The sequence below is a fragment of the Pseudorca crassidens genome, chromosome 15, assembly GCF_039906515.1.
Source record: "Pseudorca crassidens isolate mPseCra1 chromosome 15, mPseCra1.hap1, whole genome shotgun sequence".
NCBI lineage: Eukaryota > Metazoa > Chordata > Mammalia > Artiodactyla > Delphinidae > Pseudorca > Pseudorca crassidens.
This window is the reverse complement of record NC_090310.1, coordinates 52,381,521-52,397,020: the sequence shown is the minus strand read 5'-3', so window position 1 is coordinate 52,397,020 and position 15,500 is coordinate 52,381,521. Positions and strand designations below refer to the sequence as shown.

The 15,500-nt window shown below is 37.9% G+C and overlaps 1 protein-coding gene across 3 annotated transcripts in view; it reads left to right on the top strand.

Moving 5' to 3' along the window:
* PLCB1 (phospholipase C beta 1) overlaps positions 1-15,500 on the top strand; it is a 691,592-nt gene that overhangs the window by 562,520 nt on the left and 113,572 nt on the right. For all 3 annotated transcript variants that reach the window (XM_067707502.1, XM_067707500.1, XM_067707501.1), the window contains exons 20-23: positions 256-420; positions 2,007-2,106; positions 2,921-3,025; positions 4,039-4,148. In XM_067707502.1, coding sequence (XP_067563603.1) covers positions 256-420; positions 2,007-2,106; positions 2,921-3,025; positions 4,039-4,148 — 480 coding nt within the window. The remainder of the gene's footprint in view (positions 1-255; positions 421-2,006; positions 2,107-2,920; positions 3,026-4,038; positions 4,149-15,500) is intronic.

Here is a 15,500-nt window from a genome sequence, read left to right as displayed (position 1 = left end):
TCTCATCAAACTTTTGATACTTTTTCATTTACTTCCTCCTATAAAACTTTGTCTTATTAATTGACTTCTAACCTCAGCATTTTCAGTATTCCTCTACAAATTCCTTAACCAAAAAAGAAATCATATTTGTACTCTGGTTTCTATTTTATTTCGATTATGGTTCAACATTCACCATCAGCATTTGTACCTCCCTAAAGTATTCTCTTATATCATTGTTACTCATTTATCAAGAGTTCCTTTTTTATTACTTTCTAGATTATTTCAGGTCAGTTTCTCTCTGATAAGAAAGTTGGGACTTATGTGGAAGTGGATATGTTTGGTTTGCCTGTGGACACAAGGAGGAAGGCATTTAAGACAAAGACATCACAAGGAAATGCTGTAAATCCTGTCTGGGAAGAAGAACCCATTGTGTTCAAAAAGGTTGGTCTAGTGTCCTTAATATGAGATGTTACTGCATCTTCTAGGTGTTTTACACTGGGGAAAAAATAAAATGAGGAATTATCGGTTGCTTCATTTGGGAATTTACACATTAATAATGCAATAGCATTTTCAAAGGTATGTTAAAAACTATTCAAGATTTCCATGAGTTACTTTTTTGGATTTTTCATAATTGCATTGTAAATCAGTTAATTCTAGGATACCTCATTTGGAAGGCCAGAATAAGATATAAATTTAACTCATAGCCTCTCATAATACAAGTGATAAATGATATGTTTTCACTATAATTCAAATGAAGTAGAGTGGGAAGTAGGGAATAATATGGTAGCGAAGAGAAAGGAAGTCCATATTTCCTTTAAAAAGTATATTAATTAAACTCCCTAGAATCTCCAGCCACTGGTGCTGGTCTTTGTAGCTTGTCTGGAGTCTGTCTGATAGAGTTAAAATCTTTTATATTCAACTGGGCTTTCCCTCTGCCTTCACCAGAAAGCAAATCATTTTCACACATGCTTCACACACAAAGGGAGATGCTAAGTCTAGTAGAAAGTAGAGTGGATACTTACCGTTTGCTTTTTTTTTTTTCGGTATGTGGGCCTCTCACTGTTGTGGCCTCTCCCACTGTGGAGCACAGGCTCCAGACGCGCAGGCTCAGCGGCCATGGCTCACGGGCCCAGCCGCTCTGCGGCATGTGGGATCTTCCCGGACCGGGGCACGAACCCGTGTCCCCTGCATCAGCAGGCGGACTCTCAACCACTGCGCCACCAGGGAAGCCCACCCTTTGCTTTTATCTGGCCAAAATATCTACAAAGGCAGTCTTTTGTGGAGAGAATATCTATGGTAAAGGTCTCTGTGCTTCAGGGTTTTTTTTTTAATAGGCTAATTGGATTTAATAATACCGTCTGCTTCATAGAGTTATTATAAGTATTCCCTAATACACTGAAAACATTTAGAAAATATCGAACACACTGAAAATAGTCAATAAATGTTAGTTTGTTTATGTTACCAAAGAAATAAATATGTAAGGATACAATTGGCCTCATGTTCTTGACGTGGAATATGTGTACTCCATATGTTTTACATTGGGGGGAAAAAGTGAGCAGTACTTTTGGCTAATTTGGGAATTTACAAATATATAAATCAATCCCATTCTAAAAGTTATCCTTGAAAGCTACTTTTTAATTTTTGCTTTTGCTCCAAATTATAAAAGTAATTTACTTTGAAAATATAATAGTGAATGCTCAAACAGTGATAAAACCACCAACTCTGTCTCTAAACATAGAACTTCTGTCATTTCTACCTTGAGACTGTTCATGTCAAAAGAAAATGGTCTATTTGTTGAACAGGTTCCTCATTTGGACAAGGTGAGGAAACATAGATGAAGCCACATCTCTGGTAATCCTTCTCTTTTTGAAAATCTAAATTATAGACCAACAACTTAGCTTTTTATCAATTCGCTCAGTAGAAACTTCTTGGATTTGGAAAAGTGGGGCCAGTTTAAATACTACCTTTCTAATTCTTTCTTGCAGTTGCTCCTTCTTGTAACCACATGTACTGTTAATGTCCTATAGGTAGTTCTTCCTTCTCTGGCCTGTTTGAGGATAGCAGTTTATGAAGAAGGAGGTAAATTTATTGGTCACCGAATCTTGCCAGTACAAGCAATTCGACCAGGTATGGATAGCGTGGTGAGAAACTTTTTATCAAAGTTGTCGAGAAAACCATCACTGCCTTACATGATTGTTAAAGAATGATCTAGGAATCCATTTGTTGCTTTGGTGTTTTGTTACATAAAAAGGACTATAAATTTATGTATTTAAATCTGGCAGTTTTATGTTTTTGTGACATGCTATGATCAGTAGACAAGTCAACTCTTGCCAGTTAATTATGTGTAACAAACTATCGGAAGATTCAAAGGCTTATAACAAGTGTTTTATCTTCATGCTCACAGGTCTGTGGGGTGGCGGGGTTTGGCAAGTCTCAGCCATGTAGCTGTGCTTTAGGCTGTGGGCTGGGCTTAGGTCTTCCCACATCTGCTCATTCAGGGACCCCAGCTGAAGGAGCAGTGGCGCCCACAGACATCTCATGGCAGCCCAGTGGAATGCATAAGGGCACACCTGTTTCTGCAAGTGCATTTTAAGCCTCTGCTTGTACTACATCACTAACATCCCATTGTCCAAAGCAGGCTAAGCCCCAAGTCAAGAAATCATATACAAGGGATAAATTTGGACCAATAATTCAATGTATGACATATGGTTTCAAGTTCTCTCTTGTGGGGATAAACATGGTAAAAGGAAAAAAAATCAGCATCAACATTGTTTTCCTGTCTGATGAGAAAAATAGTACCCTACCACTCAAAACCATATGATTAAAATGAGAAAGAAGTGAGCTGTTTGTCACCCAAAGTCACCTAAAATAAACACACATGTCAAATAGATGTTCCTGTGTTACAAGAAAATATGATGCACGGTATGATGTCACCCTCCAGGCTATCACTACATCTGTCTGAGGAATGAAAGGAACCAGCCTCTGATGCTGCCAGCTCTCTTTGTCTACATAGAGGTGAAGGACTATGTCCCAGATACATATGCAGGTAAACAACCTAACTCAAAAGGATATTTCCATCTGGGGTCATCCATATTTTTGTGACTTAGTGGAAAGCAAAGTGGGCCAAACAAAGGCAGGAGATTCTGGCCTCAGAATTACCTCTATGTTTGTATGAATGTTTAGAGGTAAATTGATCAAGCCTTTGTGAATAAATTGTAGTTTAATTTAAGTCCCCATAAAGTATTGACCATTTTTATCCATTGGGTAATACGATTCTCATGGACCCAGTACTTTCTAACCAATGCTACCTGATACTGTACAGTCTATCTAGGCCTGTGCAATGAATTTGCCTTCAGCCAGTTTTAGAACCCTGATCCTTTCCATGGGTGAAATCCTAAATTAGAGGAATTAATTTATGATGATGTCAACCAGGAATCATAAATTTAAATGCTTATACTGTCAAGTGGCCTGAGTGCAAGGTACTGGGGAGTGGTGGAGACTCTGGTAGCCTTAGAGCACATGCCCCATCCAAAGATGGCAGCTATAACTCACTCCAGCTAGACAGTATCATGTGCAAATGAGACCCATATTGCCAAGTCATTGAGTTTTTCAACAGTTTGGAAAGCAGTCTTTTTATGTGAAATATCTCCATTATGAAACACCGTTTGTCCCAAATAAGACAGGTGTGTGGGCCATTGCTGGAATGGATGAAACACTCAAAAATAAACTATAAAATTTGGAGTATTGAGGCATCCTGAGTTGGAGCTTGTCCAATTTAGCTCTCAGAGATGACCTCCTTTGAGTTCTCTCTTCCTGAGGGTTCAGCAAAGGGTCCTCACTCTTGTCTATTTCCAAAATGTTGGATGGATAAGTAGATAGTCATATGGGTAGATGGAAGGATGGAAGATGGATGGTGAATCAGTAAATGGATAGGTAAGTAAATAGATAATGAACAAATGCATGGATGGATAGGTGATTGAATGGATGGATGGATTGATGGATGGTGGATAATCAATATCTCCAGGACCTTTGGATCTAAAATGTCTCTTCCCTATTTAGATGTGATTGAAGCTTTGTCAAATCCAATCCGATATGTGAATCTGATGGAGCAGAGAGCTAAACAACTGGCAGCTTTGACGCTGGAAGATGAAGAAGAAGTAAAGAAAGAGGTGAGAGGGTGTTCTAGTTTTGGGCACAGCGTGAAGCATGATTGCCACATCTCGTTGCTGGCTTTGCCTACATAACATCACCCCTCAGGAGAAGAAAAGAACACATTGGAAAACCACTTTGATGGAGTTCAGCCTCATCTCCCAAAACATCTATAAGATACCCTGAATTTTTCGTATTTCATTCTCTTTTGGCATTCTGTGGCCACCACCAGCATCTTATTTTGTGATCACATTAAACAGTACACATCTTGCTGTTTCAGGGGAAAGTTTCTAGATAATTTCATGTTGATTAAAGGTGAATAAGGCACTTAAAAAAGAAGATGATCATCAAGTTATTTGGTGTTTTCTTTTGTCTTTAATTTAAAGTACAGGGTTTTCAAAGTGTTTTTGTGATTTCTTACAATACATAAGTTACTTAACACAGTGCCTGGTGTGTAGTGTGAGCCATAAAGTCATTACTATTATTACTGTATATATATGTATTATAATACATATTCCCAAAATAATTGGTGTATTATTCTAAATTAGATGTCACTATGCAAAGAATAATTAAGGAAGGTTCTAGAAATAATAGAAGTAAGTTTAAAAATATGGAGCCTCTGTGTAGACTGAAATAGAATTTAATGATTATTGGAGATGACAGCAATATTACAAATAATGATAGAAACTAACTATTTTCATATTTCATTTGAATGTTCAGAGGTTAAATTCAGGGAAACATGAGAAAAATGGAGAGTTATCAGTATAGAAAAGAAAACCTTGAAAATTGTTTGGGTAACTATAACTAATAGCAAGTCCGTTAAAGTTGACGTTATTTATTAAATCATCTTTTTCTTATTCCAAACGAATAAAGAAACCTAGGCTTATCATAGAAAATTTTTTAAATAAAAATGAGAAAAGAAAATCCCAAATAATTCACCTATAATCCAAATACCCAAGCCACCCAGAGATAACACTGTAAATATGGGGTATATATGTAGCTCATCTTTTTATGCACAATTAATACTTTTTCATAAAATGAGATAATATTCACAATCTGTGTTTTAACCTTTTATTTTCACTTAATGCAAACATTCTGCATGCCTTAAAATATTCTTCTACATGACTTTTAATAACTTCATAATGTTCTATCGTACATATGTACATAATTTATTTTTCCAATCTCCTATTGTTGGATATCTTGAATGCTTCACTATTTTAAACAGATCTTCAGTGAACATCACATAAATATGTTTTTGAGCACATTTATGATTATTTCCTTGTTTTTTGTATAGAATTTTAGAAATTTTTGATCTAAGATGTTGAGTTAATTGAACATGAGAGAAAATGAAATGTAAAAAAGAAAAATATTTAACATCAGTAAAATTTTCTGGGCTCTTATTTATACTGCAGGCATCATATCCTATAGAACCAATAAATACATATCATCCTCTCTGATGAAATTTAAAGTTAGACTGGAAAGTTTTATAAATAATGCTTTCTGTTGTATGCAGTATTATAGGGAAATTTTACACTGCTGGAAAATTATGTCTAATGGTAGACATGAATTTACTTCCAAATTAGGAGTTTGGGATTAACAGATACACACTATTATATACAAAATAGATAATCAACAAGGACCTACTGTATAGCCCAGAGAATTCAATATCTTTTAACAACCTATAGTGGAAAAGAATCTGAAAAAGAATATATATATACATATACATGTATATGTATAACTGAATCACTTTGCTGTACACCTGGAACTAACACAACATTGTAAATCAACTATACTTCATTTTTTTTTTTTTTTAAAAGCTATTTGGGGAGAATGTAATACTAATGGTTATAAAAATACAGAAGTAGAATTTTAGGTCAACATTTTTTTGTTTCTCCTCTAAAAATGATGGTCATAAGGATTTTCAGTAATGCTGATTAAACTCAAAGAATATTTGAACATTTGCAATTTTAGAAATAATTTTAGAGGCACTGAATCACATAGATTCCATATGGCAATAGAGAAAATACAATTTTTTCCTTTGAAATGTCTAAACCCTTAACTGACCTCATTTTTAAAGCTTGAGAAAAAAGTCATTTGCCCTACCATGTAATGCTGGGAGAGGAAAGTCATTTCACACCTTTGAACACCAGTATGCCCTTTATCTTGTCTTGTAATAATGTAAGTTTGTTTGAATGAGGCCACTGAAAATAAGTAACTGGTTTTCTCAAAAGAAAATTCTATCTAGGACATGGCAGGCACTGGAGACACTATTTTAGCAGCAAAGACTTTTTTAGTATAATCCTTTTAACTTGGTAGTTATAAAGGTCATTTCTATTTGAAAATGAAAGACTTTGTTGGACTACAAAATATTCCCAGAATTGAAACAGTCTACTAAATTATCTTCATAGAGTACTTTGCAAACCAAATAAGTAGGAAAGTTGAAAATTCCCCCATGCTTTGAACAGCAGACATTTGTTTCAGATCATGTGAAATAGATAGATAGATAGGTAGATAGAATTACAAATATATATATAATTCCAGTATATAATTGGAAGTTAAGGGATAACAGAGATTTGAGTTGCTGGATTTATTTTGTCTCTTTTAAGGTCACAATTCAGGATGATGTGTTAGTAAAGTCATAGAAGTTTGCCTAATCTGAATCATAACAAAGGCTTTATCATATTTATAGTTATTTCTCTAAATAAAATATTGTTTAAAAACAAAGAAACAAAAAGGCTTCTCAGTAATCTTGCAGATACTGTTAACACTTTTGATGTATGTCCTTCTAGCATGTTTTCTATGTATATATATTTTTCTTTACAAAAGTTCTTAATTTAAAAGAAAATGTTCCACAGCCCTAATAGTTTAATGTGGTTAATACAGATGACTAATGAGACATCAGTAACATTTTTATTTTCTATTTTTAAAATACACCTCTAGGGCTTCCCTGGTGGCGCAGTGGTTGGGGGTCCGCCTGCCGATGCAGGGGACACGGGTTCGTGCCCCGGTCCGGGGGGATCCCACATGCCGTGGAGTGGCTGGGCCCGTGGGCCATGGCTGCCGAGCCTGCACGTCTGGAGCCTGTGCTCCGCAACGGGAGAGGCCACAGCAGTGAGAGGCCCGCATACCGCAAAAAAATATAAATAAATAAATAAATAAAAAATAATAATAAAATAAAACACACCTCTAAAGAGAATAAAGTAAATATCCAATGTACTGACTGCAAAATATTATGTGATATTCCAAATGCAATATTTGAACATGACTTGTTTTTAGCACGTCAAGGAGTGCAGAAACATTTTACTGAGTGCTTACAATGTACCTGGCACCATTCTGAGCCTTTTAATGTTTATTAACACATTAAGTCCTAAAACATCCGTATTTCTTAACGACTATTTTTATTGCTGTTTAACAGATGAAGAAACTGAGGCACTGAGAGATTCTGTTCCTTGTCCAGTGCCACACAACTACTGAGGAGCAGAGTTGGGATTGAAATCCAAGCAATCTAGCTCCAGAACTCATGTTCCACACCAACACTTCTAGAAGTTTAATGTGCAGACCAAGGCATCATAATAACATGCTGATTCCATCTAATAACATAGGTCTGGACTAGGGCCTGAGGCTCAACATCTCTGACCAGCCCCAGGCGATGGGATAACACTTCCATGGTCCACACCTTGAGTAGCAAGGGTCTACACTACACCACATCTCACTACCTCAATAACAAAACTGTAATTTTCTACTAAACTTTAATAAGGACTAGCCCTTTTGCATCTTTCTGTCCTCTGTAGCAGGTCACCTGGATGACTGACCACAGAATATAAGACCTTTACTTTAAATAATAATCCTTTGAATTGAATTTTCTGTTGAATCAAATGTCAAGGTTTCTCCCTTTAAATCACTGGATATTATTAGAACTTGTTCTTCAGTAAGTTAGGTTTATATATGTGGGATCTATTCGGCTAGTTTGTACACTGCCTGCTGGCCCTCTATCACCTGTGTGTGCATGATACAAGTGAAGGTGTGTGAGTGGTCTTCACATTCTTTTGATGTTGAAAAGAGAAAGCTGTTTGGTAGTATTCAAATTTCATTTATTCCAAGAGGCCTACTTTATTTATTTATTTTATTATTATTTTATTTATTTATTTATTTTATTTTATTTTTTTGCGGTACGCGGGCCCCTTACTGTTGTGGCCTCTCCTGTTGTGGAGCACAGGTTCCGGACGCGCAGGCTCAGCGGCCATGGCTCACGGGCCTAGCCGCTCCGCGGCATGTGGGATCTTCCCGGACCAGGGCACGAACCTGTGTCCCCTACGTCGGAGAGCAGACTCTCAACCACTGCGCCACCAGGGAAGCCCAGGTCTACTTTTTTAAGTTGTCAGATTCACATGCTCTTATAAGTGAACTGAAATTTTATCTAAAATAATTTATTTCCTAATTCTGTGTATGGCACTGTGGGCATCTTCAATGGGATTGATTATTTGAAAAGAAAAAGATCCTATGGTATGGTATGAACTTTACCAGTAGGATAATCCAACAGAAAAAAATCCAAGGTGGTGCTCTCAAAAAGTTAGAGTGTTTAAACTTAATAAGGCCTTGGGTGTCATTTAAATTTTCCAAGATGGGAGCTTGGCGCTTTACCCACTGTCCAAGAACTTGGCACTAAAATCAAAGATGAGGTTTAGTGGTCATTTTGGATTCTCTTCCTCCTCAAATAATGATTTAGCAAAATACCAACTAACATAAAAGAGAAACAAATATTAGAGGTAGTTGGGGAGGTGGGAGGGGTTATACTTTAGCTTATAAAGAAGCTCTAAGTCCTAGGGGTGTGATGTACAGCATGGTGACTATAGTTAATAATACCGTGTGTATACTTGAAAGTTTCCAGGAGAGTAGGTCTTAAGAGGTCTCATCACAAGGAAATGTTTGTAACTCTGTGTGGTGATGGATGTTAACTAGACTTACTGTGGTGATCATTTCATAATATATACAAGTATGGCGTCATTATGTTGTACATCTGAAACTAATATAATGTTATATGTCAATTATATCTCAAAAAAAACCTCTGTACTTAGAAAAATACATACACTAAATAAATGTTTCTTGATAATGATGGTGATAGTCCCATAGTTTGATAAAAAATATTAAGAAATTTTCTCTTTTAATATTTTTAAATTATAGATCAAGGACCATTTCATTCTAATTTTTCACTTGCATGTGTATAAAAATATGCCACATATATCACAGAAGTAATGTCATGTTATTTTAAAGAAAATTTTTATGGAGTCACATGAATTTATTTTCTGCAAAGACTCGTAAGTGTAGTATTCCAGGTTTAAGTCAAATACATACGTGCTATGATCTAAAATAAAAATTTGAAAGAAAAGAAAAAAAAATACCAACTTACAGAAACAATAGTTTCTCACCATCCCTGAACTTTAAAGCATCCAATAAAGTAGGAAGAGAAAGTTTGCCTTTTAGGTAATGGCCTTTAGATAATGACCCTGTCCCTTTCATTTCTACACAGTTTTGGAGTTTACAAGGCACTTTGATTGGATACCCTGGGTAAAACTGGGCCTGAACTAGCCCAAACATATAGTCCCCATTTTTAGAAGAGGGAACAGTTGCTTATAATGATAGAGTGACTTGCTTAGTATCAGTGGCCAATAAATGGAGGAACCAGGGTCTTTTTAAATGAGATCTCAAGAGAAGACCGTATATTCACTTGAGTTAAAACTACTCAATGAACAGTTCAATTCCACTGCTTTTACAGACCTCCTCCATAACAATTTTTAAAATTTCAATGGATTCTAATGAGGGGCTTTGGGTTCATCTGCCTAAAACAGCGATGAATCCAGAATCCATGCCATGACCAATACCATAGGGATTATAAAAGCATGACTAAATGACAAAGTTTTTCACTCTGCTTTACAGCAAGGTTTCTCAAATTTTAATGTGCATACGGATCACTCAGGGATCTTGTTTCAATACAGATTCAGATTTAATCGGTCTGGAGCAGGGCACAAAATTCTGCATTTCTGACAAGATTCCAGGTGATGCTGACGCTGCTGGGCTGGATGATATTTTGAGTAGCAAAGCTCTCAGATTTTAGTGTGTATCGGGATCACCTGGATGGCTCCTAAAAGCACAGATTGCTGGGCCCAACCCCAGAGTTTCTGGTTCAGTAGGTCTGAGGTAGACCAAGAATTGGCGTTTCTAAGTTTGTAGCGATGCTAATGATGCTGGTCCAGGGACCACACATTGAGAACCAATGCTTTGGAGCCCTGCATCTGTCTCTCCCAAGCACCTGGCTCTCCCCACATGGAATTGAATAGCCATTAATTCCATCCACTCTAAAATGTCAGTTCAATCTCAGGAACCTGGGAAGAGCTACAGGAGAAACTCTCCTTGGGGGATTGTCCAGAATCTGTTCTGTGAGTGATTGATGATAGTCTTTGACAAATGATTTGCTTAGTTAATATAAAAGATACATTTCCAAAAGATGAATGTGAAGGGTGTTTGGCCCATGTTTTCTTTAAAGGAGGAATCCTTGATTTCTGCCTAACTCAAAGAATTCATTTCTGCTGATTTCTTTGGAGACTGTATCAAAATATTTCCAACAAATTAAAGCTGGTAGGAATGGTGACACAGGCAACACAAAATAGTCAGCAGAGCTGTCACCCTTTAATCTCTTTCTAAATAAGCTGTTGCAATTATGAACTAAAGGCAGATTCTCTAGCCACAGACACAGAAAGAGCAGCATCTTCATATTTTTCACCCATTGATTCATTCATTCAAAAATATTTTTTAACATTAACATTTAGATGGTTCTTTAGTTTCAGGATTTTGTCACTGATACTACATCTATTGATTATACGTGAGGAGGAAACAAACTGTGGATGTCTTAATGCATTCATTTAATAAAAGTTTTTTTTAACACGCTGCATCAGTCACCATGCTGGGCAATATAGAGATATAATGATGAGAAAAATCAGATGCTCTCATAGTCCTTAAAGTCTGGAGAAAGACTGTAATAAAAATTTACACATATGTATGCAACTTGCAGCTGTCACTAAGGCTTCAACAAAGAGACACCATGTGAATGCTGATGATTTCTTTGTATGATGACACATATGATGACAAAAACTGAAGTCAACAGATGAATTTATTCAGCTCCTTAAAGCTGTCTTTTGCTTTAACTCACTTTGGTAAACTCTTAAAAATATCAGAGTTTTGTCATAATTTATTATAAAAATTTTCAAACATACACAGATGTTGAAAAAGAACACCCATATATCAATCACCTGGATTCCACAATTCCAATTTTGATGCACTTTCTTTATCACATATATATCCATCTATAAATCCCTCTATCCTTTCATTATTGCAACTGATTTTTGATGCATTTCAAAGTAGCCTGCAAATATTAGCATACTTCATCCCTCAATGCTTCAGAACACATACATCAGGATATAGTTTTTAGAAATGTTCTGGAATTTTTAGAAATGTGGGGTAGATGTATCATCTAATTTCATTCAGGTAATATAAATTTAAGGTACCAGTTGTACGTGTGTTTAAGCAAGCTCTTTCTTAAGGGAAAGGCTAGTTTTGATGAAGCCACATCCACTGCCCACATTTGTCCTGAGTGGACTGGATTTCTGCATGATGAAATTATGAGTCTTGCCCTCAATATTCTGGAAACACTGATGACCTTGCCCTTGCCCTCACCCATCTAGTATCCGAGTCAAGATGCTGTCATCCTAACCACTACCTGGAAGGGACTGTACTTTTTAGATGACTCAGGAAGGACACCGACACCTCCAGCAGCTCAGTCAACACATTCCGGTGTTTGGAAGACCCTTAACTTACCATCTTAACCACCCCACTAAATTCCCCAAATTTGAGCTCTCTCTTGCTTCATCATCAGATCCAAATTTTCAGTGCCTGGGATAGAAATCTTTTCAACTAGCATACCAAATGGCATCTCCTCCGTCTCTAAAACTTGTAAAAATGGCCTTTCCAGTTATACTTTTACTGATCCACTTGTGTTATATTTTAAGGCGCTTCTGTTTATTTTTGATATAGTAAGGTTATAAATATTATTTTTTATAAAATCTTGGCTTTAAAAAGTACACTGTTTCATGTTTTGAAGGAAAAATAGTGTAATGCTTTCATTTGGCCACTGGAGGGCAGTGACCTACTTCTGCTGTAGTTGATTTTTCTCTACCCAGCTAAGCAAAACTTGGTGCAAGTGAAATATCAATTTCTGAACCTTCTTTCCTTGAAATTTGTTTAATTGGATCCCAAGAGTCACCATTAAATTGAGAAAACGGATATTTCTAGTTCTTTTGTTTCTATTGTAATTTCCAGTGCAATGCGAAAGAATTTCAGGCTTATTTCATTCAAGCACATAAAAAAGAATATTTGGACAAAGACTGGGGAGAAAGCAAGTCACAAGTGTTGACTTCCACTGATGCTTGTGAGTGGGGCAAAGAATTTTGTTTTTGCATTTCATATCACATATCCACAGAGTGGGAATTATTCAACCTTTCAGTGATGATATCAAAAATTTAATTTTTAATACCTGAATGCCTTTTTAGTGCAACAGAGTAAGCTCTTTGAGAATGGTCTTTACATTTATACATCTCTGTATCTCCGCAGTAACGTAAGTTACTATTGTGGTTCCTTAAGTTGCTATTATGATAGAATACAGGGTGAACTAGTGCAGTAGAAAAGTTCAAACTTTAGACTATGACATATATTCAAACACCAGTCGCACCCTTAACGGTGTGCCTTCTAGCAAGTCTTTAGTAAAGACTTTAATAACGCCTCTGACTTCTTTGCTGTATAATGGAGTTGAGCGGCTGCCTTCGCTGTCTGGCTGCGACGAAGCTGGCGTGTGTAACGGTGTCTGGCACGCGGTGATCTACAGCTGCTACTGTGGTCAATCTCCAATAGGGAACAGCCAATTCAAATCTGTATATACTGCCCTTTGTTAGCAACATATTTTAAGCATCAGTCCGATATATTTGCCACTATAGATTCTCACTAAATTAATAAAATCTGTTTCCAGAAAATCCTAAGAGATCCCTGACAAGGGTCAGTCTACACAAGGAGCCCCAAATTCCTTAGCCCAGCATTCAGGGTCCTCCTTACCCGCTCTTTTCTCTCCACTTTTGCTGGGTCCCTGGGGCAAGGAGGTGGAGGGCGGGGCGGGGCTGCAGAACAATTGGCCCCGCCCACTGCGTTTCCAGCGGTGGCTCTGGGTACATTGCTGACTGACACAATCCCGAAAATCCAGGCAAACTCTCTCCTCTGAGCAGAGGGTACAGATGGGCAGCTTCTGGACCACTTGCGCTCTGAAGATGTGCTTTGTTTGGCATCTCAGTGGTTTTAAATTGGGAGATATTGCACCAAAAAGTCAGTTTCCCAGCTTTCCTCGCAGCCTAGGCAATAATTGTCTGGAATTCCCAGGAGTTCCCCCTCCAGGTCTGGGCACAGCCTCGCTTTGCCCTATTGCGTGAAATCTAGTCCATTTCGCTCATTTCCATCATTTCTATTGACTGCCTGTTACTGTACAGTGCCAAGGGTGCCCCTGCACCCCCCAGGGTTATGTGGTGCCGTCCACCCTGCCTGGAGGCATCCCCAGGACCCCTGGACCAAGATTTCTCCAAAGGTTACCTCAAATCCAGCACCAAACTTTGGTGATCTCTTGATCCTCAGTCGTAACTATGAAGTGTTTGCCAGTGCCTTTCCTCAACATTTATCTATTTTTTTAAAAAATGTATTTGAATTCATACATTATATCAGTTTCTGCAATGTAAAGGGCTTTGTCTTACGTACCCTTGATAAGCAGAGCTTCTATTTCCTGCATCTTGATTCAAGTTAATGACTGAACTTGATTTCCCAAGGGCACACAGCCCCATGGAATGCCTGCAAACCTGGTACAGACAAAATAAGCTTGCTGGGTTCATTTTGAATACACCTCCAGCCTGAGACCCCCAGGGCACTACACCTAGTTGCCAAAAAGAAGCCACACAGTATTGCCTTCATGGAAGCTGGCTTTCCATCACCTCCATGCTTTCCTCCATCAAAATTTTCTTCTTCCCTATCCTCTTCCAGAGGGCTAATTTCAGCCAGCTATCACACCGGGAAGAATCTGATTCATCCCCACCTGTTTCCAGAAACCTGCCTGGATATAAAAAATGGGCAAGATCAGCCGCCCATGGAACAGGAGCACCTTCTGTTCCTGTTTTCCCGGCAGCTGAGTTTGGTGACCATGGGCGCCCCCTATGGCTGGGAGGCTAGGAAGTTTTACCCCCACTGTACTCAAGCCAGAGGACCAAGGCCAATGGGTAACTTTGCTGATGACCCAGTGCTCTGTCCAGCACTCCCTTTACTTCAGTCTCTCTTGTGCAATGTAAATGCATTTCCTTTATGAATTGTGTGGTCAAACATCTATGATAGTTCAGTCTTCTCAAGTACCTCCTGCAAACCCAAATGCCTACAGGACTGAGGCAGGTAAAGTCTAAATGAGTCACAGGGGAGTGTCCTTAAAGAGGCAGAAACCCCTCCGTTCTCATCCAGAGCGGGAAAGCAGGCCCAGTGTTGCCCCATCTGATTTTTCAACTGAAGCAAGAGATCCATTTTATTAATGTAAAATCTCCTCATTTTTAAAATCTGGCAGCATTGGGTGAACATTTCGATGCACTCCATTTGGACCCTAGAACATTTCGATGCACTCCATTTGGACCCTAAGCCTCCAGTTTGCAATCTCTTGCTGAACAAAAAATATGAAATCCCTCCCCTTGGCATAATGATTCTAGGGAGACTTTTCCTGATGGATGTAACTGAACAACACAAACATACCAGAACTTCCCCATTCAAAGTAGCCATTTTTCAGAAGACAGAGTTCTGCATCCTGAGTTCTACAGGCTGCCAAGGTCACTGGCCTAGGTTCCTTAGCCCCCACTCTGCCCCCTGCCCTGCCACTGACCCCAGGCTCATCCCTTACATCTCAATACCATCAGCTCTGAGCAGAGCAGGCTGTGGTAGGTAAACAGGGATTGTTTGTTGAATTAAAATAAGTTCTGCCATCACCAAAAGCAGTGTTGGAACTTGTGTTTTAAAGATGCTTTGGTGGGACAGATTAAAAGCCACTTGTGACAATGTGTCATTATTTTCATTCTCATCTTACATTTTCTAAAAATGTTATCATAAGGCAATCTGCTGTCTGTAATTACATAACAAAATCTCACAACATTGAGCTCCAAATGACTCTTGGCCATTTCCTAATATATTTTCTTAATGTACAACTAAGTAGAGCATCAGGATAGCCTCATTGTCAGTAAAATCTGCCTTGGACTCAGAAG